Raw genomic sequence first — 18,995 nt, 5'->3', positions numbered from 1 at the left:
CGCGAATTAATGATGGATCACGTGCAAGACACTCATTAGGTCTCTCTAATGACGAGTCGTATTATAAGACCAAACCAAGCTGTCTGGTTCGACATAGCACATCCAGAGTGAGACGTCCGCTTGACGGCCGACAGGGTGGCCTCGATCCCATCGCGGTTCGTTTCGCAATCACTTCAGTCTCTCCCGTCAAAGCGCCCCCGCTCTTTAGCGGAATACTTTTTAAGGGCAAGTGTGGGCGTGAGCAGAGATCGTTATCCGCGCGCTCTCACCACAAACCAGTCGTCCATATCGCCGCTAACGCTCGGTGTCAGCGCTGCGACGAGAATTCTCTCAACGAATGGAAACGACCGATCTTCTGACCGTCAAACCGCGCAAGAAACGGACGCGCTTCCCGAAGGAAGCGAAAGAGACGCTCGAGCGTGTTTTCATGGAAACAAAGCATCCGAATCGCGAACGAATCGGTCGTCTCGCCGTCCAACTCGGCTACAAATACGAAACGATAAAAATGTGGTTCGACAATCGACGCTATAACGAAGTACACCGTCCGGGAATCGGACGGACGAAGGATAAGCTAAAGGAGATGCAGCTCGTGCAGAAAGAGCTCCTGCAGCAACGCGCGCGCCAGCGACAGCACGAGCAGCAAAGCACGTGGATAACGGAGAGCAGTAATACTACAACAAGTAGTTCTAGTAGTAGTCGCGCTACTAATGAGACTCTGCACGAGCGGCTGCAAAAACGAAGCGCGCACAGCACGAGTAGCCCGCGACAGCCGATCGAGCAGCGCGGAACGTCGGGAAGCGTCCCAATCGCTTGCCAAAACAATTTGACTGTCGCGCGGCCCCCTCCGCTCGCCCCCGTCGCGACCGCACGCCCACTCGTCGAACCGATGCGCTCGATCGACGAGCTCAATCGCGTTCTCGACGTCGACGACGGAACGCGCGGCGAATCGAAGAAGGCGTACGAAATGCACGACGATTTCGTCGCGTGGATGGAAACCGTCGAACGACGTCTACGCGACTACGACGCCGGCGCGATCGGCGGCGGCGACGACGTCGGCGAATCGGTGGCGCGCTTCCGCAACGAAGCCCGACGTCTGTGGGACGGCATGGCGTACGTGTGCGAAATGCGCTTCTCCCAAGGCGACCGAAAGACCGTAAGGTATAATTGCTATTATTATTCGGGTAACGGTTAAAAGTTTTGGTATGCGCGCGGGTCTCATCTCGGATCGGGCCAGATGCTTTAGTTGCATAATGTTTTTAATTTGACCGCAGCGACGTTCTTCATTCCAGCGCGGCTTTTCTGTTTATTAGCAATGATTATACGACGGGCGTCTTCTCGCTGCCCGTCGTCGACGTCGACGAGGAGGAGGAGGACGAAGACGCCGTCGCCGCCGCGATGGATATGGAATTTCGCTACGTGCACGAATCGAAATTGGAAGGCGTCAATCGTATCGCCTCCGAACGGCTTGTCATATCCTATTTCGATCCGACGATGAATGAATCGTTTAGAAAGGTAACGAGGGTGCGTGGGAAATGACCAGTTGGGGTCCCCAATTTTAGAGGCTCGTGTCCGCGCTCTCATCTAATAATACTAACGGGGCGCTTAGGACAATTCTATTGGGGTCAAAGCCAGGGGGAGTGGGGAATCGATGGAATCCACGCGATTCGCCGCAACCGCCGAACAGAACCGGTAACAAATCCGGTTAATCGGTCATGCTGACTTATTTTTTCATTCAGTTTGCCGCTATACGACCCGGATGCTGGCAGCGAGTACTACGCATGGGGAGATGCGACGCACGTCAAGCGTCTGCTAAAAACAACGCTCACCGAACCCCAACTCCTATCCTTTCTCCTATTCTGCGCCGATCCGAACGTCCACGGCGCCCACTGGCTAAGCGTCTGCGTGCAACGGCGATTCTTCGACGCGAAGACGCCGCACTACTACTGAATCAAGAGCATGCGTATTTTTGCACGGGGTTCTCTGTTGACAGTACAGTGCGACGCACCCGCCCCTTAATAATTTAGTCGCACGCGCTATTGTGACGGGCCACCTCGCGTCTAATAGCTAAAGGCAACGATTGCGGTCGCGTTCGTCTGATTACTTGTCATTGTTTCACCCGTCGATGCATAACTACAAGTCATTGGCTCAAGTTCAAGCACGTCCGCGCTCTCCCCGGGCCCCCTTCGATTGAATTACGCAAAACCTTAGATCTTACTTACAGTATCTATCCGCCTTCATCTTGCTACGCCTAAGGGAATCCGATTCTTTGACGAGGGTCGAGGGGGCCCTCTCTTTCTCCCTTCTTACCTGTCCAAGAGGGTTTCGTGCAGACGACCTGTGTCTTTCGCTTTCTTCAACGACGGATTGTCCTCGTTGGCGACGCGTAGTCGACGATCTTGATAACTTTGGAATTTTTTCCTAAACCGAGTTTGGACGAGGTTAGACAGAAGCCCCTTCTCGTCTCTCCCTCCCTCTCTGCCCGCATCCCCCCAAATACACTTACACATAGTTGACTTCGAAATTCCGGATGTCGTCTTCCGCTTCGTCTTCTTCGACCTGCTTCGTGTCCTTCTCCTTTTCGCGCGGTCCGCAGCAGAGCATGCGAAATTTCGAGCCCGGTACGACGGTCGGACTCGCGACCGACACGTCGCCGTTTTCGTCGGCGGTCAAGAATCGCTTATTGACGCCCTGAAAAGCGATCATACCCTATAGGAAAAACAAGGAAGCGCGGTTGTTATGAAAACGCTTTAGCTCCGCTAAATGAGGACATGGGATTTTAGCTAATAACCACTTGGCTATGTTTGCAATTCAAAAGACTGATTAGTTAGCCCCAAAATGACGCTGAGTAAAAAGAAAGCAAAACAACGCTTATTTTTCGCTCTCATGTTTTGCTTTAGAAACCGTCAAGCCAACAAGGTCTACGGACTATTCGTCTTATTTTTAATCGCACCTCCTGGAATATCGGTTCCCACATTTCTCGAGTGCCAATCGCTTCCGCGCGACCGATTATCTCCCCCGCCGAGGTCACAGTCAAGTATTTATCTGTTGTTCACGGAATTTTTAGAATAGCCTTCGCACAGACGTGCTACTTTTCTCACCGTAGGCGGATTTTATCGAAAATTGAGTTTCCGACACTTTCACGATAGTGAAAATTTCTGGCGGTTCGGGCCCCTCAACTGAAGTACACGTATACGTGTAGTGTACTGTATATAAATATCATTACTCTATCATTACTTTCATTGCGAAGATCACCCAAGTGAAAACCACCTGTATCCTAATGCAGTATTACGTTTTTATTTGTTTTCGTGTCTGACGATCATACAGTACCATTGCGTAAAGATAACGATTGTTGAGTGTGCTTTCTATTATGACACGCCCACGAATATCTTCCAACTCGTTTACTACCCACCAGACGCCTAATTCCGCGTGTTATGGCGGACTACGATTTCTTTTAGACTGTGGTTTACCGTGCCTTGTAGACTCGGGGTCTCCAGAACCGATCGCCTCCTTGTGTTTGCGTTTCTTCCTCCGTCTCGACGACGTTCTATAATATTAAGGATTTAAAGCCTAACGGAAGACAATTTTGTGCGCAATCGAACCCCACAGACTGTCCTTTGATGCTCAGTTTCCCCGTCTTCGTCTTTCGATACGCGTCCTCCATGTTCGAGCAGTCTACGCATGCTTGGCTCGAAGGAATGCTTCGGTCACGTGGCTATTCTTGAGCAGACCCTTGATGGAATCAGATTAAGTCTCTGATGGAGTCATATCTATGATGAAATAAATGATTGTACTTATTCGTCCATACAAATTACTAATAAAATGCTAGATAATGATATTTCGTCGATTAGATAATGATCACCCATACAAATGACTAGATAGATAATGGGTATGTACTAAAATTACTGTGTACTGCAGTAGACATTTAGTACCGTAACTATCCTATCATGGCTATAGTTTGAATGATATGATATTGCAATAACTTGAATATGCATCACACAGAATTACCTAAATTTGCGCCTCACTTAGCAGGACCGTGACGTTCTCCTTCATTTGCCCCTAGAAAGGCAGTCAGACACTGGCAGATGCAGAACAAGACTCCCAGGAGACTTACTGCCGGATGCAACTGCACCTACAGAAGCTGCTGAAACCGATACAGCAGCAGTTGTAGTAGCAGCACCCTTACTGAGACGCGATCGTAGTCGTTCAGCCAATGCCAACTGAGGAGGATTGTCTTCTTCCAGCGCTTCGATGAACTTGAGCAATGAGCCAGGCCCCCTTTTGCTCAAGTAACGCCAAATGAGCTCGTCAACTCTCTTATTTGTAGGTTTGATCAGCTCAATCGCTTCGATGTCGTCCGGGGAGAGTAGCTTCTTTTCCATGAGGATGTCCTTGAGACGCGGCGAGTAGACGAAGTTTTTCTTCAAGAAGACAATTTCTTGCTGCACAATACGTTCCCATTCGTAAGGCGGCGGCTCCGATCCGCCAGCCGAACTGTAAATAAACGACATCGTCGCTTTAATTAACATCAAAGATCTATGATAATAATTTCATTAGCTACCTTTCCGTACCGGCATCACTGAACCACAATTTCATGTGACGGAGCTCTTCACCAACCACATGTTTGGTTTCGTCAATTAAATGCCACGAATCTTTGTCGGCGCTGAACCCTTCAATCGGGGCAAGAGTGTCCTGTAATTCGTCCCCCTCTTCTCTTTTCTTAACTTGGCAATAAAACTCAGTTTGCAATCCCGGCATGCCGCGTTTCTTTGCGTCCTCTACGTTAGTAATCATCCACTGCCGCAGTTCACTGCAACGTTGCCGCAAAGTGACTAGTTGCGCCTCAGATAGACGATTTCTTTCATTTTCTGAAAATACAGTCAGACAGACGCAGTTTTGAGTGCCCAAGTAAAGAAACTCCGCGTTGACACCTCCTACCGGCAAAGGAAACACGAGTCTATTGCGCAACATATTGGTCGGAGCCTTTTTGAAATATTTTCCAATAATTCGCGCGGCCAAGCGAAAGAAAAGAGGCTCGGGAAAAGACAGAACGTCCTTGGCGGAAATAACAAGAGGAAGCGGAAACGAGCTCTGAACTGAGAAGAAAACTTTGCCGCACTGTGCTTCACCGTCGAAATCATTTTCCAGAAAGCAGGGAGCGAAGTATTCGTCTTCCTTTTCAACCAGAACATCAAAGTGGCAAAGAATGCCTTTTGCCGCCTCGTAGTCATGTTCTTTGACTTCGGCTTGCTTTAGAAGATAACTAACCAAGTACGTAGATAGATGACCACTTTGTTTCGCCTTCTGCCAGTCTGTTCTCGGCTTGGCCTGTTTAGGTTTAGAGTGAGCTGAACCGACAAATGAGGCCAGAACGCTGACGAGCCATTGGGTATCATGAAAGACGAACTTCTTTAGAAAGGAAACTTCCGGAAAGTAGAACGCGGCGCCCACGTTTGTCAAGTGAACAAGTGCTTCTTTAAGTTCGCTTTCAGAATAAATGAAACAGATTTCTGCAACTTCTTTTATTTCTTCGATTTCTGACACAGAACGCTTGGTTATGCTTTTGAGCTCTCCCAAAACGTCTTCAAATTTCAACCAACGCGCTTTCTGTGCCTCCTCGTTCTTCCAAAAGCTGTCGCTCACTTTGTTGACCTCACCCCTAATTTCACTGGCAGTAGGGTCTTCGTCGTTTGTACCAGATGTCTCATTTTCGACGAGGAAGAAATTGTTGTCAGACATTGACGGATAAATAAAGTGTCTCTGAACTTTTTTTCCGGAAAATAAGTCCTCGATTGAATCGTTGTTCTTTTGAATAACGTCAACGGCCGTTCCTCTTGTTTCCTCTGCTTTTCTGCGATGAGTGGCTACTAGAAAGATGGGAGGAAACTCTACGTCTAACTCTTCCGTCTTGCTTGTCAGCTGCGGAGAATGAGCAATGTGCACAGACGAAGACCAATGTTTCAGGAAGTCCGCGTTGGTCTCCATTCGACAAAGCATTTGATTAAGTGAAACGATGTGCCCACCTGCGCTTTGGCGGTAAGAAGATTTCGCTCTGTCGGTGAGAAGTTCTGCCCCGTTGAAAACAAGCATGTACATGGAAAGAGCACCAGAGGGCATTAGGGCTGCATGGGCCGTTAGAAACGGTTCTTGCCCGCCAAAGTCACAGATGGTCATTAGCGACACACTAGACTGGCTTCCAATTCGTGTTGGATCGTCCACAATTTCTTGTATTCGATCCAGATACTCTTGGGCCAACCTTCTTTGCTTCACTGGGTTGTCTACAGGCGGTTCGCCAACTTCGTCATCTAAACCAAATAAGCTATAAAAAACCCCACAAGCACAAATATTCTAACCTTCGGGTAAATCAGAACTACTTGGCAACAATGCCGAAGCATCTTTACGCTCCTCAGTTTGCTCTCCTGATCTATATAGAATTGAACAATTAATTAGACGATGAAACTTTTCAGTGAAAGTTAGTGATCATAGCGTTTCAGGGTCTTACTCTCTGTCAGCACCTCCATACGCCAGATTTAGTATTTCTTTGTGCTCTTTATGACTCAGTAGCCGCCAATTAAAAGTATCTCCTTTAGCAACACTGCTGTGAGATTTCATCATAGTAACACTGGCCTTGCTAAAGTCAATGCCACAGGTGCTGGACTGCTCTTTGAACTCCTCGCCAAGAAGAAGTCGGACAAGGCAAGTCTTCCCCACTCCATCTTGGCCAATGACATTCACACGAACTCGAGCAACTTTCACCATGCCTTCTACAAGAAGATGGTTCAAAAACTGTTTGCGCGAAGACAGCAAAGTAAGAACACCTTGCATAATCAAATCTGATTCCCAAAGCCTTAAAAAAGCAGCCATTACGACAAGTGAAAAACGTTCTGAGTGAGTCTTACTTCCTAATCGCGCGTTCCCGCGTAAATGAAGACGCAAATTAATTTCAGTAAGTAATCATCATCTTTAGTTAGCCTTACCTCCTATTCACGCGTTCCAGCGTAAATGAAGACGCAAATTAATTTCAGTAAGTAATCATTATCTATAGTTAGCCTTACCCCCTATTCACGCGTTCCAGCGTAAATGAAGACGCAAATTAATTTCAGTAAGTAATCATTATCTGTAGTTAGCCTTACCCCCTATTCACGCGTTCCAGCGTAAATGAAGACGCAAATTAATTTCAGTAAGTAATCATTATCTATAATTAGCCTTACGTGAGTCTATTCACGCGTTCCAGCGTAAATGAAGACGCAAATTAATTTCAGTAAGTAATCATTATCTATAATTAGCCTTACTTGAGTCTATTCACGCGTTCCAGCGTAAATGAAGACGCAAATTAATTTCAGTAAGTAATCATTATCTATAATTAGCCTTACGCGAGTCTATTCCTCACGCGTTCCAGCGTAAATGAAGACGCAAATTAATTTCAGTAAGTAATCATCATATACAGTCAGTTTACCTCTTCAATTCTTCGCTAATATCAAGGCGCAAATTAATTTCAGTAAGTAATCATTATCTATAGTTAGCCTTACCTCCTATTCACGCATTCCAGCGTAAATGAAAACGGAAATTAATTTCAGTAAGTAATCATTATCTACATAATTAGCCTTACGTGAGTCTATTCACGCGTTCCAGAAGACGCAAATTAATTTCAGTAAGTAATCATCATATACAGTCAGTTTACCTCTCCAATTCTTCGCTAATATCAAGGCGCAAATTAATTTCAGTAAGTAATCATTATCTATAATTAGCCTTACCCCCTATTCACGCGTTCCAGCGTAAATGAAGACGCAAATTAATTTCAGTAAGTAATCATTATCTATAATTAGCCTTACTTGAGTCTATTCACGCGTTCCAGCGTAAATGAAGACGCAAATTATTCAGTAAGTAATCATCATATACAGTCAGTTTACCTCTTCAATTCTTCGCTAATATCAAGGCGCAAATTAATTTCAGTAAGTAATCATTATCTATAGTTGGCCTTACATGAGTCTATTCACGCGTTCCAGCGTAAATGAAGACGCAAACTAATTTCAGTAAGTAATCATTATCTATAATTAGCCTTACTTGAGTCTATTCACGCGTTCCAGCGTAAATGAAGACGCAAATTAATTTCAGTAAGTAATCATTATCTATAATTAGCCTTACTTGAGTCTATTCACGCGTTCCGGCGTAAATGAAGACGCAAATTAATTTCAGTAAGTAATCATTATCTATAGTTAGCCTTACCTCCTATTCATGCGTTCCAGCGTAAATGAAGACGCAAATTAATTTCAGTAAGTAATCATTATTTATAGTTAGCCTTACCTCCTATTCACGCATTCCAGCGTAAATGAAGACGCAAATTAATTTCAGTAAGTAATCATTATCTATAGTTAGCCTTACCTCCTATTCACGCGTTCCAGCGTAAATGAAGACGCAAATTAATTTCAGTAAGTAATCATTATCTATAATTAGCCTTACGTGAGTCTATTCACGCGTTCCAGCGTAAATGAAGACGCAAATTAATTTCAGTAAGTAATCATTATCTATAGTTAGCCTTACCTCCTATTCACGCGTTCCGGCGTAAATGAAAACGCAAATTAATTTCAGTAAGTAATCATTATCTATAGTTAGCCTTACCTCCTATTCACGCGTTCCAGCGTAAATGAAGACGCAAATTAATTTCAGTAAGTAATCATTATCTATAATTAGCCTTACGTGAGTCTATTCACGCGTTCCAGCGTAAATGAAGACGTAAATTAATTTCAGTAAGTAATCATTATCTATAGTTAGCCTTACCTCCTATTCACGCGTTCCAGCATAAATGAAGACGCAAATTAATTTCAGTAAGTAATCATTATCTATAATTAGCCTTACTTGAGTCTATTCACGCGTTCCAGCGTAAATGAAGACGCAAATTAATTTCAGTAAGTAATCATCATATACAGTCAGTTTACCTCTCCAATTCTTCACTAATATCAAGGCGCAAATTAATTTCAGTAAGTAATCATTATCTATAATTAGCCTTACCCCCTATTCACGCGTTCCAGCGTAAATGAAGACGCAAATTAATTTCAGTAAGTAATCATTATCTATAGTTAGCCTTACCTTCTATCTGTTCGTCTTAGCGTAAATCAAAATGCCAAATTAATTGGAGAAATCTGTACTCACACAGTCTCACCTCATGGCATCTTTCCTAAGATAACCAATAAATTAACTGGAGTAAAGACATTCTATGTGCAATCGTTCTTTAGTCTTAATCATTGGGCCACAACACAATTTTTAGATGCAACCCAAAATTGCAACATCCTAACATTCACTCTGCTTTAGTATAGCTGAACGGAAAAATCTTCCAGTACTAATGCAGAAGTGAGTGTCACTATTCATACATAGGTTCGGGCTTTTCTAGAAGCAGTGATCTCGTCGCTGACCAACTGCCGGACATAACTTTGCGCCTCTTACTACAGTGGGCACTTTCATCGACTGCAGTCCACACACGTGACGTTGTGACGTCATGTGTGGACACTCGGTTGCTCACCCCTCTTGAGTCTTTTCCTCTTGAGTCTTTTCCTCTTGAGTCTTTTCCATGTCTTCGTCCCTAGCTGAGGAAAGTAAGCACAACATTCACCAGCCTACGATCAAATTACTGTGTTGCTTTAGTTCACCAAGCAGCAATCAAACGAGTCGGAGTCCTAACGCCCCAACGTCTTCTTATATTCAAGGACTCGTAGCACCTATTACGTCTTCCGCGAGGTTGCTGAAGCGGGCACTTCGTCGTCGCAAGTCGCTAAAACCTAGGGGCAGAGACCAACCCTATGCGCAGGCTCTGAGCAATGAGCACGTGAGAGGATTCACGCGATGGCTCAGACGCCCGATGCAGCAGCAATTCTACACAACGTACTCTCCCATACCTAATTTTATACACTCCTATAAACGATTTAAACCAGTATCGACAACTGCTGCTTCTCTACAACCAAATGAGTGAGCACTGCTTCAAGTCGTGCATCACCAGTCTGATGAGCAGAGAACTCACCAACCCAGAAGTACGAAAAACGAGAACTGCGACCACGCCATCTTGAATGTCGTTTCTTTGAAGAACGAATGCGTCAAATCGTGCATTGGAAAGCAACTCAATTCCAACGCTCGTGTAATGCAAAAATTCGTCGATATAGGTCCAGGAGTCGACAGGCAACTCCAGCAAGGCATATTACCGGGATCACACCAATACAAATAGCTAATGTTCTATTATGAATTACAACAAAAAGTCACACCTATTTCAAGAGCAATTTCAGTCTAAGTGCATCAACGCCGTTCAAATAGTACCGAAATAGCCTCTTATCGCGAATAAAGCCCAAATTTTCGTACAAAGCCAACGCGCCCCTATTCGTTACCTCCGTTTCCAAGACGACCTCATGACAACCACATTCTATCATAGCCCTAATTGCAAGCCTAACTAATTGAGTCGCGATTCCGCGTCGACGATGCGCTTCGCCTATCGCTACCATGGCAATGTATCCGCGCAGTTTATTCGCCTTGCTTTCGTCGGCTTTGCATACGATCGCGCCAATGTAGTCGTCTTTAGCGCGCGCTAAAAACGTCAAACCGGGCCATCCGTGAATGAAATAGCGATACGTGTAGATGGAATACGGTTCGGAGAGATCTTTCGACATCAGGTCCATTATGAACGGCATTTGCGTTTCGTCTCGATACGATTCGTACGCAATTCCATTGATTTCAATGGGAAGTTCCAATTTGACCATTTCGAGCGATTCGGACGTATTCGTGTCGGTTTCGACTGACTTCGACTGCTCCTCGAGAGAGATTTCCGGCAGCGATTCAGCTCCATCGCCTTCTGTTCGTTCCCCGTCGTAACACGGCAGAAAAATCGTTCCCTTGCTCGCTTCTAGGCCTCCTTTCCCATCCAAAACGGGGCTTTCGGCCGCAGCAGCCATTCGAAGCGCGCTTTCAACGCCGAAAGAGTCGGAAAAAGGATAAGAAACTGAGAGACAGGACCCACGCGCTAGGAGCATACGGGGACGCTCCTAAGTAACTCAAAAATTTCCCCACTAAAGCAATCGACGTATTTCTCGCACTCGATTTCCTTTCTTAGTCTTAAAAATTATTCAACACTCATTCTTACTCGCTCACTCACACTCACTGAACAAAAGCACCAACTGTGGACAACAGACACACACAACGCGTGAATCGTCGAAAAAAAATGCGCGTGAATAAAAAAACCGCGGCGTTGGCTCGATAAATTCTAACGTATACTAACATGCCTACACTCAATTCACTTTTTTTAGAATATCTAGTAATCCCGTTTGTTTCTTTTTCTCTGAGCGCTTGTTCATTTCATCGGAGAGGGGGCAGTTCCTTTTGACTCGTCTTCTACTTCTTTCTATCCTTTTTGCGACCCAAAACGGGGGACGTGTTCTGATGCATGTCTCGTTCGGCTTGAGCCTGTTGGGCCTGCACGGACGCCTTGTTTCGATTGAACTCGTTGATCTCCTCTTCGAGCATTCGTCTGCGATCGTCCAACTTTCTCTTCTCCTCGGCGTGAACCTTTCTCAAGTTGTCGAACTTGCCGTGCAGCTAAAAATAGGACACAGATAACGGTATTTATTCTATTGGTATTTATTTCGAATATTTACGTCTTGTTCCGCCTTCTTGAGCTCGGCTTCCTTTTGCTTGACTTTGTCGACGAACATCTGCCTCATTCTCTCCTCCTTTGCTTCCATTTCTCTCATGTGATTTTTCTTCTTCTCCTCGATGACGTCATATAATCTGATAGCATCATAAGTAAGGTAGTTGCGGAAGATTTTACTACTGTTGTCACCTGACTGGTCTGTTGTCTGCTGTGCTGTCGGCGAAGCCCATTTCTTTCAGTCGATTCTTTCGGTAGAGTTCAAAGTGATTGAGATGAGTCGTCTCGCGTAAATCTTCCATATTCGTTCTAGAAGAGAAAACGTCAGCACAAGAATATAACTCAGATGGACGGAACGTACCTAATTAGCATTTCTCTCAGTTTCACAAAATCGCAATGGTTCTCGTTTTCAACTAAGAGATTGATACAGCAAATGATACCACTGGAATTACTCATGGACTAACCTTCCACTGTTCCCCATGGATACACGCGAGCCCTCACCATCTCTCCGCCAACTTCGATTTCCTCCCGACTTCCCACAACAGCAAAGGGCATAAAAGACTATAGAAACACCAGTTAAATGATGATAATAATAAATGCTCTTTTGTATCACATTCATAGCAGCATTCATTTCAGCTACAGTCTCATCATCAGTAGGAAATTGATACACTCTAACGCCATTTTCCTTCAACTCAGACATAATCTAAATTAAATAATCAAACATGAATTTTAATTTTAATTAATCGATTACTATACTCCTCACCTTCTTTTTGAACTGAGCTAATTCTGGCTTCGATATCGTGTCCGCCTTGGCTACAACAGGAATGATGTTCACTTTCGAATCCAATTTCTTCATGCAGACAAGATCTAATGATTTCAACCTATACACAATATCAATCAGAAAATCAATATTACCACACCCCTCCCTTATATTATCATACGAGTGTCCAGTTGGAGCAATGAAATAAAGGCAGGCGTGAATCCTCGTGTCGTGATATGACGTCAAACTCCTCTTAATTTTCAACTCCTCTTGCAAATAGCTCTCAAACTGCGAATCGATATACTCCACCAGAGGCTGGACACTAATTAGAAAAGAATATAAATTATTCATATAATTATAGGCTCTCTAACGAACCTATCTGTCTTATCAATCTGATCACCATAACCCACGGTGTCCACGATAGTCAACCGCAAACCAACATTGCTCTCTTGCAAGTCGACTAAAATTAGAAACAGCGGGGGTGGAAAAGGGGGGGCGTAGAAAGCGTGCGTTATTAGATAAACAATCGCCGCATACCAATCCCACGCGCGCTACGCCCCGCCTACGTAAACGCAACAAAGAAAAAAATCGTGCAGAACAAAAAACGCTAAAAAAAACGACGCAGTGCGAGCCGCTCGCGGCGGCAAACGTACCTGACTTACCATACGTATTTGCACGGACAGATACGCCAGGCAATTGATGGCTAACCGGCTCACCTGGAGAAAAAAACGGCGGGGGCCCCCCTTGGGATCACGATTGGACGTCGTTATACGTTTCGCTTACTGTTGAACGTCGTTTTGAAAAGAGAATCCATTAGCGTGGACTTCCCGATGCCGGTTTCGCCTTAGAAAAATAAACATGATTGGATTCTTTCTCGCGTTTCTGGTTCCTCCCCCCCTTTTTTTTCTTCTCCCTTTCGCGCGACTTTTACCTATGCAGAGAATGTTGAAGTCGAAACCCTTGTTGACCGATTTGTTGACGAGCTGGTCTGGAAGCGAATCGAAGCCGACGTGGCCCGAAAGTTTCATTTGACGGCCGTCGTGACCCTGAGAAGACGAGCGGGGTTGGGACGCACTTTTCGGACGGCTGGCGGTGCTTACGAGCTGACGCTGAACATCTACGGCGGCCATGGTGAGGAAAGAGACGTCTGCAGCGGATCTTTGTCGCGTAACGCGTTTTTGCGATGTCTGATGTACGGGACGTTATTGAAATGTCCCGACGGCGGGCGCATTTCGTACCGTTTCGTACTGAGCTACTAAGGTTTGCAAATTTAACTCTGTAAACACACTCTGTTTATGTTTTTATTCTAAAATCAATTTTACGTCAACAACACTTGCTAAAAAAAGACTTTTTTCTTCTAGCTTCCAAAACAGTTCACCTGCGTCACCGCGATTTTAGAAGCCACCTAAAGGAACTTACAAACAGCACTGCAGATGAAAATATATGTATTTGACTTATTATAAATATTTTGTCAGTTTGGGTCCCGGATTGGGAATGTTGTCATCTGTTTTCTATTTTCGGCGGCTAGCCAGCGCAAAGGTCGATGGGATGCATCTGACATGCGACGGTTGCATGACGATCTCGACCGCTGATTGGCTCTCAGCGAAAAACGCCCGACACCACTTGGGGTTTACGTGAACGAAATACGTTGCGGATCGTTGAACGAGTGAGTAGAGCAGTGCTTTAGACTATAGGCGTCGTTCTGTACACCCTTCTCAATGAATGGGTCGGGGAAAGGGTGGGCGTGTAGCTGCGCTCGCTGCTCACTCCGTCCTCCGCCGTCCGAGTCATGTGTTACATTGTCTCTTTTGCAGAGACTGATATACAATGGGTGATAAACCGGACGTAAGCGCAGTCTCATCTTTCGATAAATCGAAGCTGAAAAAGACGACAACCGAGGAGAAGAACACGCTTCCCTCAAAAGAAAGTCAGTGCGGATTGTAATACGTATGTAGATATATGGTAATGATGACGTTCTAGCCATTGAGCAAGAGAAGAAAGCTTAGTGCCGTTCCTGCGTGAAAGACGGATATGAGGGATTGCATTAACTTTAGTTACCAATTGATAGATTTGGTGGTGGTGGTGTCTTTATTTTGTTCTCTCTCTGTGTGTGCATGAACTCTTCTTGTTGGCTGGGCTGAAACGAAAAAAATAGATTATGAATCAGAAAAGGAGTTTATTCCATGCAGCAGCGGTGTTCTCTTTTCTTAGGTACTACACATAATCATGTACCTATGTATTATTAAAGTTGGATAAGAAAAATCCTGTGGATTTTAAAATCCACAGGATTGGTGCAGGTTAGCTGAGGCTAGCAGATTGATAAAAGGAAATTGTTTCGTGGCTTCATGCAGGAGCAAGGTTCTTTGAATTTCTCTTTCTTGAATAATTCAGTTACATGTGTGTGCATGTTCTCCGCATACGGTTTTGATTGAAAAATTGGTCTGTTTATGAGTTGTAATCGCTTTCCCGTAAAAATCCACGGCTTGCGCGTGCGTACTAAAGATAGGCGAACAACGTTTCGAGATTCTACGGATATGGCCGATGATCAAGACGAAGATGCTTGGCTTTACGGAAGCAGCGAAGGTATTTGCAACGCTTAGTGAAAAATTATTCACCGGGGGCCCCTTTCCGGGAATCGACGCACCAATGCGGTTCTTCCTGGCCGTAGAAACGCCGGCAAAAGAAGAGAACGATGGGTAAGAAGCTCATTATGCATGTAAGTGCTACAAGTTCTACGCGAGAATCATTTAGACCTGCTCCAGACAATAAAGAAGTCGCAACCGAGTACGAGTCGATGGCTGGAGTAGAGCGCGTTCAAAGCGAACAACGCATTGTTTTGCACAGAGAGATGGAAATTTGCGAAAGCGATTCCGCTGCGGCGACGGGACGAGAGACGCCCGAGCGAGAGGAAAACGACGAATCGGATAGAGGAGGAGGAGAAGCAGGTGGAGGAGGAGGAAACGATGACGAGGCGCGAGGCGAGAACGTCGATGAGGAGGCGAAAGGAGATGGGGTGGCTGACAACGATGGTGAGGGCGAGGAAGAGGAGGAGGAGGAGGAGGAAGACGACGACGATGATGATGACGATGTGCAAGTGACCATTGGAGAAATCAGCTCCACACCGGCGTTTGGGTGAGTTGGAGCGATGTAGCATGTCTTGAGTGGGACCTTTATGTTATAATAAATAATTCGTTCTGTTTTGATCTAGGACCGGTGGTAACACTTACGGGGGTCAGGGCGTTAATTTGACGATTAAAAGTCAACACGATATGCCAATTTCTAAAGGTTTGTTGGACGAGTGTATAGAGAAAGATTTAGTCTTCTACTGGTATGTTCTTGCAGGTGGGATCCCTAAAGGAGTCGACGTCGAGGGCATTGGATCCATCAACGGCGTCTCGATTTATGAATTTGATTTGGACACAGTCGAAGACAAGCCATGGCGACGTCCAGGTATAAGGGAAATGGAGAATCAATATGTATTTAATTAAGAAACCGTTAGGTGCCGATCTTTCTGACTATTTCAACTACGGATTCACGGAAGAGTCGTGGAAGCAGTACTGCGAAAAGCAGAGACGCGTCCGAATGGAGCTTCACATGCAGAAGAAAATACAGGTAAGTGCAATAACAGCGTCAGCGTTACCCAAACGTTTCTCTCTCTCTCTCTCACACACACACAGGTTCATCAGGGTCAGCGTGATGTCATGGACGATGCTTCCAAGCAAATGCCAATGGTTCCTCCGCCAATGTTGCCGCCTCAGTCCATGATGCCGCATATGAATATGAATATGATGCCTCCGTTTGGCATGATGCCGCCTCCGATGGGCTCTCGAATGCCTCCCATGCCTATGCCTCATCCGATGATGCCTCCAATGATGCGACCGGGTCTTCCGTCGAAGCCCCTTCTGCCTATGATGATGCCTCCGGATCCGAAGGAACCGCTGCAACGGCAACAGCAGCAGCAGTTCGGTCAACGGGAACAGCAGGAACAGTCGCAGCAGTCACAGGAGAGCCAGGAGTCCGATGCACAGAAGTCGGATCAAGAGGATAACGCCGAGGACGTGTCTGAGAAGAAGAAGGGCGATGATGCTGCTGATGCGCCGCCGCAAACGACAGATGATGGGGGTAAAAGAGCACGTGTTGAATAAAGCACCAGACTCGTACGACTCTTGCTTTGTGTTTACAGATGCTGACAAGACTGCTAATGACGGGGGAAGGCAGACTCCAGGAGAGGAAGCAGCCTCGTCTACTATGACTCAGCAGCCGCCGCAGCAGCCGCCGCCACCGGTGCCCCCAGGTAAAAACGAGCATGCTAAGGATCAGAGTGTAGCAGTCGTAAACGTAAGGGTCTTTAATTAAAGACTCTGTTGTATGATCGAGACACGCAATGCGAGTCTTAAAAAAAGAGGTGCTAACCGTTCCTTTATAATAGCTGGAATGCCGGGAATGCCGCCGCCAATGTTTGGTGGTATGCCCATGCCGGGCATGATGCCTCCATCAGGTGGCCCGCCCTTTATGCCTCCTCCCGGTCAAAATCCACAAGGTTCGTTTTGCTGCGCAGTTACTTCGTCTCGCTTATTTATTTATTTATTTATTTATTTTCAGGCTTTCCGAGTCTGCTTCCGCTACCCATGCACATGTTTCCGCCGCCCGGTCCCGACGGGATGACGCCGCCGCGTTTCAATATGCGCGCCATGGGCATGATGCCGCCTCACATGATGCCGCCCGGCATGCGCTTTCCGCCCATGCCAGGACGCCCGCCAATGTTCATGCCGCGCGGAAGGGGTCCTCACGACGAAAGGCAAGAAGGATAGAATATTATATTGAAATTAAATAAAATGATGTTTTTGCTTATAGACCGCCTTTCTTTCCGCCGGGTAGAGGTAAAGAATGGAAATGATTTTTATGGGAAGTGTTTGGATATGGTTTTTAGGTCCGATGATGCCCATGGGTCAGCCGTGGGACCCGTCTTCGACGATGATGGGAATGCCGTACGGTGGCGGCGTTCCAGGCGGCGGTGGCGGCGGCGGCGGCGACTCTTTCAACAAGCCGCCTGGGGATGGAAACATCGAAGGAGCGGATGCGAAAGACGGCGCCGGTGGCGACGACGACGACGACGCGAAGGAGAACGGGGAATCCGGCGGTGAAGGGGAAGAGCGAAAGAAGCCGTGGGCCGAAATACGCGCGGAGCGAGAACGGGAGCGTCAGCGAGCGCGAGAGCAGAGGCGAAAGGAATGGGAACGGGAGAGAGAGCGAGATCGCGAGCGAGAGCAGAGACGAAAGGAGAGAGACGAGGGAAGTCGACGATCGCGACGTCACGACGAGGACAAAGACAGGGACAGAGATAAACGAGAAGTAAGATATAAGAGAGAGAGGGGGAGCGCAGAAAATACTCTTAGCTACTACGTTACTCATCGTCCGTTGTAGTGAATAGTTAGTTATTCCAAAATAAATTTATCTTCTTTAGGGTCGACGGAGTCGGCACGAGAGTGACAGGAAGCGGTGAGCGAACAGTGGGCCGTGGGCGAAACTCGTTTCTTACGTTATTTTCGTCTTTGTGCAGGCGAAGACGACGATCTAGGGACTCTAGTTCTAGCGACGATGATCGTCGACATCGAAGGAGTAAGCGATCCAAGGATCATGGGAGGGACAAAGTGAGGGATCGCGAGATTAGGCAATCGTCCGGAGACGAGTCTTCGTAAATTTGTTCTAATTCAACCAAAAACTCTACTTAAAATGGGTAGGAAAAAGAAATAAGATTCAAAACCGGTCGCGAGAGTCAGTTCGTAAGCTGACGTCTCTTTGAAACAAAATTTATTATGTTTCGTCTATATACTGTATATTGCTACGCTACCACCCTGGCTCCCACTCGCGAACGGTTCTCACCTTCTTGGGAGCCGTTTTCGTCCCTTTTTCTGTTTTCATTGTTCGTTCAGTTGAGACGACTTCTGTAGCAGCGGCAGAAGTCCCATGTTTTAGTCGAGATGCGTTTTGCCTGTATCTTAGGTGTGCTGCAAAATGCTTCTCGTGACTCGCTCGACTGACACTTGAACTCGGTTTCACGGACAGAAGACGGCGGAGCAAAACCTGAAGAAAAAGTGAGATGTAATCTAAAGAGTTAGTAGGTAGCGAAAGTTGTGCTCATAAGGCCTGAACCTTTACTAAAGGCCTCCTTCATTACATGACCACCTTACATTGTTCTATATACGTCGTGTGATGAAACCGTACTACAAACTTACTTGATTTTCCCGTTGTATTTTAGTATCGGCTCGCCTTCTATTCAATGCCGATGCTGATGGCGTCGCTCTTCCCTCGAATTGGAGCAACGAGCGACTTTTGGGTGTCGCTAGTCTCTCGCGCAGTCTTTTATTCTCTCTGTCGATCTCTCGAGCGGCTTCGCCCGTAAATGAATAGTTTCTTCTCGCCGACGAAGGCCGAGACGACGACTGGCCAGGAGTCGAATGGGAGCGCCGCGTTTTATCGTCGTCTTTCAAGTCTATCGCTTGCTTTAGTAGGCGAATTAAATGTTCGGTGTCCTCGTCCGTTGTTTCATTGTGCGATTCGGTCTCCTCTTTGCGTACAGGAAGCATTTCGACTTGCATTACTGGCTTTGCCATT

The 18,995-nt window shown here is 46.1% G+C and overlaps 6 protein-coding genes and 2 long non-coding RNA genes across 14 annotated transcripts; 3 read left to right on the top strand and 5 right to left on the bottom strand.

Annotated features, from left to right (window-relative positions):
* Positions 1-114: 114 nt before the first annotated feature.
* Positions 115-2,036, top strand: LOC136192360 (uncharacterized). 2 transcript variants are annotated; one of them, XM_065980917.1, is made up of 5 exons: positions 134-155; positions 209-1,158; positions 1,311-1,512; positions 1,607-1,689; positions 1,737-2,036. In XM_065980917.1, exons 2-5 carry the CDS (start codon positions 338-340, stop codon positions 1,945-1,947), a joined length of 1,317 nt encoding a protein of 438 aa, XP_065836989.1. In that variant the 5' UTR covers positions 134-155; positions 209-337; the 3' UTR covers positions 1,948-2,036. The 2 variants fall into 2 exon arrangements, with proteins under 2 accessions (XP_065836980.1, XP_065836989.1); XM_065980908.1 differs by having other exon boundaries at positions 115-1,158.
* A 47-nt stretch (positions 2,037-2,083) lies between these two features.
* Positions 2,084-3,739, bottom strand: LOC136192475 (protein FRG1-like). Its single transcript, XM_065981108.1, has 9 exons — positions 3,600-3,739; positions 3,468-3,544; positions 3,328-3,416; positions 3,235-3,274; positions 3,099-3,176; positions 2,951-3,042; positions 2,504-2,706; positions 2,308-2,418; positions 2,084-2,248 (listed from the first exon to the last, which is right to left on the bottom strand). Exons 1-9 carry the CDS (start codon positions 3,659-3,661, stop codon positions 2,212-2,214), a joined length of 789 nt encoding a protein of 262 aa, XP_065837180.1. The 5' UTR covers positions 3,662-3,739; the 3' UTR covers positions 2,084-2,211.
* Positions 3,740-3,815: 76 nt separating this feature from the next.
* Positions 3,816-13,272, bottom strand: LOC136192165 (uncharacterized). Its single transcript, XM_065980688.1, has 7 exons — positions 13,267-13,272; positions 6,816-6,844; positions 6,500-6,761; positions 6,351-6,421; positions 4,559-6,302; positions 4,112-4,491; positions 3,816-4,056 (listed from the first exon to the last, which is right to left on the bottom strand). Exons 2-7 carry the CDS (start codon positions 6,820-6,822, stop codon positions 4,019-4,021), a joined length of 2,502 nt encoding a protein of 833 aa, XP_065836760.1. The 5' UTR covers positions 6,823-6,844; positions 13,267-13,272; the 3' UTR covers positions 3,816-4,018.
* LOC136192532 (uncharacterized) lies at positions 7,202-9,794 on the bottom strand. Of its 4 annotated transcripts, XR_010671155.1 has the most exons (8): positions 9,718-9,794; positions 9,624-9,668; positions 9,515-9,578; positions 9,007-9,172; positions 7,981-8,948; positions 7,527-7,922; positions 7,371-7,468; positions 7,202-7,214 (listed from the first exon to the last, which is right to left on the bottom strand). It is a non-coding gene; the product is annotated as an uncharacterized lncRNA (long non-coding RNA). The 4 variants fall into 4 exon arrangements; XR_010671157.1 differs by lacking the exon at positions 7,202-7,214 and having other exon boundaries at positions 7,454-7,529; positions 7,607-7,922; XR_010671158.1 differs by lacking the exons at positions 7,202-7,214; positions 7,371-7,468 and having other exon boundaries at positions 7,500-7,529; positions 7,752-7,922.
* Positions 10,202-11,005, bottom strand: LOC136192501 (uncharacterized). The gene has a single exon (XM_065981139.1). It carries the CDS (start codon positions 10,926-10,928, stop codon positions 10,248-10,250), a length of 681 nt encoding a protein of 226 aa, XP_065837211.1. The 5' UTR covers positions 10,929-11,005; the 3' UTR covers positions 10,202-10,247.
* Positions 11,058-13,577, bottom strand: LOC136192374 (septin-11-like). 2 transcript variants are annotated; one of them, XM_065980929.1, is made up of 13 exons: positions 13,481-13,577; positions 13,312-13,426; positions 13,164-13,223; positions 13,034-13,096; positions 12,756-12,840; positions 12,562-12,702; positions 12,384-12,501; positions 12,234-12,323; positions 12,085-12,181; positions 11,982-12,033; positions 11,813-11,929; positions 11,628-11,760; positions 11,058-11,568 (listed from the first exon to the last, which is right to left on the bottom strand). In XM_065980929.1, the coding sequence occupies exons 1-13, from the start codon at positions 13,508-13,510 to the stop codon at positions 11,365-11,367; spliced, it is 1,305 nt and encodes a 434-aa protein (XP_065837001.1). In that variant the 5' UTR covers positions 13,511-13,577; the 3' UTR covers positions 11,058-11,364. The 2 variants fall into 2 exon arrangements, with proteins under 2 accessions (XP_065837001.1, XP_065837010.1); XM_065980938.1 differs by having other exon boundaries at positions 13,043-13,096.
* A 617-nt stretch (positions 13,578-14,194) lies between these two features.
* LOC136192528 (uncharacterized) lies at positions 14,195-14,554 on the top strand. Its single transcript, XR_010671150.1, has 2 exons — positions 14,195-14,307; positions 14,361-14,554. It is a non-coding gene; the product is annotated as an uncharacterized lncRNA (long non-coding RNA).
* A 320-nt stretch (positions 14,555-14,874) lies between these two features.
* On the top strand, positions 14,875-18,208 carry LOC136192064 (pre-mRNA 3'-end-processing factor FIP1-like). Of its 2 annotated transcripts, XM_065980576.1 has the most exons (15): positions 14,875-14,963; positions 15,049-15,076; positions 15,132-15,164; positions 15,225-15,512; positions 15,589-15,665; positions 15,723-15,830; positions 15,880-15,992; positions 16,058-16,502; positions 16,564-16,674; positions 16,810-16,920; positions 16,983-17,178; positions 17,235-17,260; positions 17,311-17,732; positions 17,845-17,879; positions 17,941-18,208. In XM_065980576.1, the coding sequence occupies exons 1-15, from the start codon at positions 14,915-14,917 to the stop codon at positions 18,077-18,079; spliced, it is 2,181 nt and encodes a 726-aa protein (XP_065836648.1). In that variant the 5' UTR covers positions 14,875-14,914; the 3' UTR covers positions 18,080-18,208. The 2 variants fall into 2 exon arrangements, with proteins under 2 accessions (XP_065836648.1, XP_065836637.1); XM_065980565.1 differs by having other exon boundaries at positions 14,892-15,076.
* Positions 18,209-18,995: the final 787 nt, after the last annotated feature.

The sequence above is a fragment of the Oscarella lobularis genome, chromosome 1, assembly GCF_947507565.1.
Source record: "Oscarella lobularis chromosome 1, ooOscLobu1.1, whole genome shotgun sequence".
Classification (NCBI taxonomy): domain Eukaryota; kingdom Metazoa; phylum Porifera; class Homoscleromorpha; order Homosclerophorida; family Oscarellidae; genus Oscarella; species Oscarella lobularis.
Note: the sequence above shows the minus strand (reverse complement) of the source record. Positions and strands in the feature narration are given on the sequence as shown.

Excerpts from the sequence above, each read along its gene's own strand:
- LOC136192360 (XM_065980908.1), top strand. The coding sequence starts at position 338 with ATGGAAACGACCGATCTTCTGACCGTCAAACCGCGCAAGAAACGGACG. Across the intron at positions 1,159-1,310 it reads GGCGACCGAAAGACCGTAAG|CAATGATTATACGACGGGCG; the intron begins GTATAATTGCTA and ends TCTGTTTATTAG. Across the intron at positions 1,690-1,736 it reads GCAACCGCCGAACAGAACCG|TTTGCCGCTATACGACCCGG; the intron begins GTAACAAATCCG and ends TTTTTCATTCAG.
- LOC136192475 (XM_065981108.1), bottom strand. The coding sequence starts at position 3,661 with ATGGAGGACGCGTATCGAAAGACGAAGACGGGGAAACTGAGCATCAAA. Across the intron at positions 3,043-3,098 it reads TTCGATAAAATCCGCCTACG|ATAAATACTTGACTGTGACC; the intron begins GTGAGAAAAGTA and ends CGTGAACAACAG. Across the intron at positions 2,249-2,307 it reads CACGAAACCCTCTTGGACAG|GCGTAGCAAGATGAAGGCGG; the intron begins GTAAGAAGGGAG and ends GGATTCCCTTAG.
- LOC136192165 (XM_065980688.1), bottom strand. Across the intron at positions 6,422-6,499 it reads TATGGAGGTGCTGACAGAGA|ATCAGGAGAGCAAACTGAGG; the intron begins GTAAGACCCTGA and ends AATTCTATATAG. Across the intron at positions 4,057-4,111 it reads AGGTGCAGTTGCATCCGGCA|GGGCAAATGAAGGAGAACGT; the intron begins GTAAGTCTCCTG and ends CTGCCTTTCTAG.
- LOC136192501 (XM_065981139.1), bottom strand. The coding sequence starts at position 10,928 with ATGGCTGCTGCGGCCGAAAGCCCCGTTTTGGATGGGAAAGGAGGCCTA.
- LOC136192374 (XM_065980929.1), bottom strand. The coding sequence starts at position 13,510 with ATGGCCGCCGTAGATGTTCAGCGTCAGCTC. Across the intron at positions 12,324-12,383 it reads TAGCTCAGTTCAAAAAGAAG|ATTATGTCTGAGTTGAAGGA; the intron begins GTGAGGAGTATA and ends TATTTAATTTAG. Across the intron at positions 12,034-12,084 it reads TCCATGGGGAACAGTGGAAG|TTGAAAACGAGAACCATTGC; the intron begins GTTAGTCCATGA and ends TCAATCTCTTAG.
- LOC136192064 (XM_065980565.1), top strand. The coding sequence starts at position 14,922 with ATGATCAAGACGAAGATGCTTGGCTTTACGGAAGCAGCGAAGGTATTT. Across the intron at positions 17,733-17,844 it reads GGGACAGAGATAAACGAGAA|GGTCGACGGAGTCGGCACGA; the intron begins GTAAGATATAAG and ends TATCTTCTTTAG. Across the intron at positions 17,880-17,940 it reads CACGAGAGTGACAGGAAGCG|GCGAAGACGACGATCTAGGG; the intron begins GTGAGCGAACAG and ends GTCTTTGTGCAG.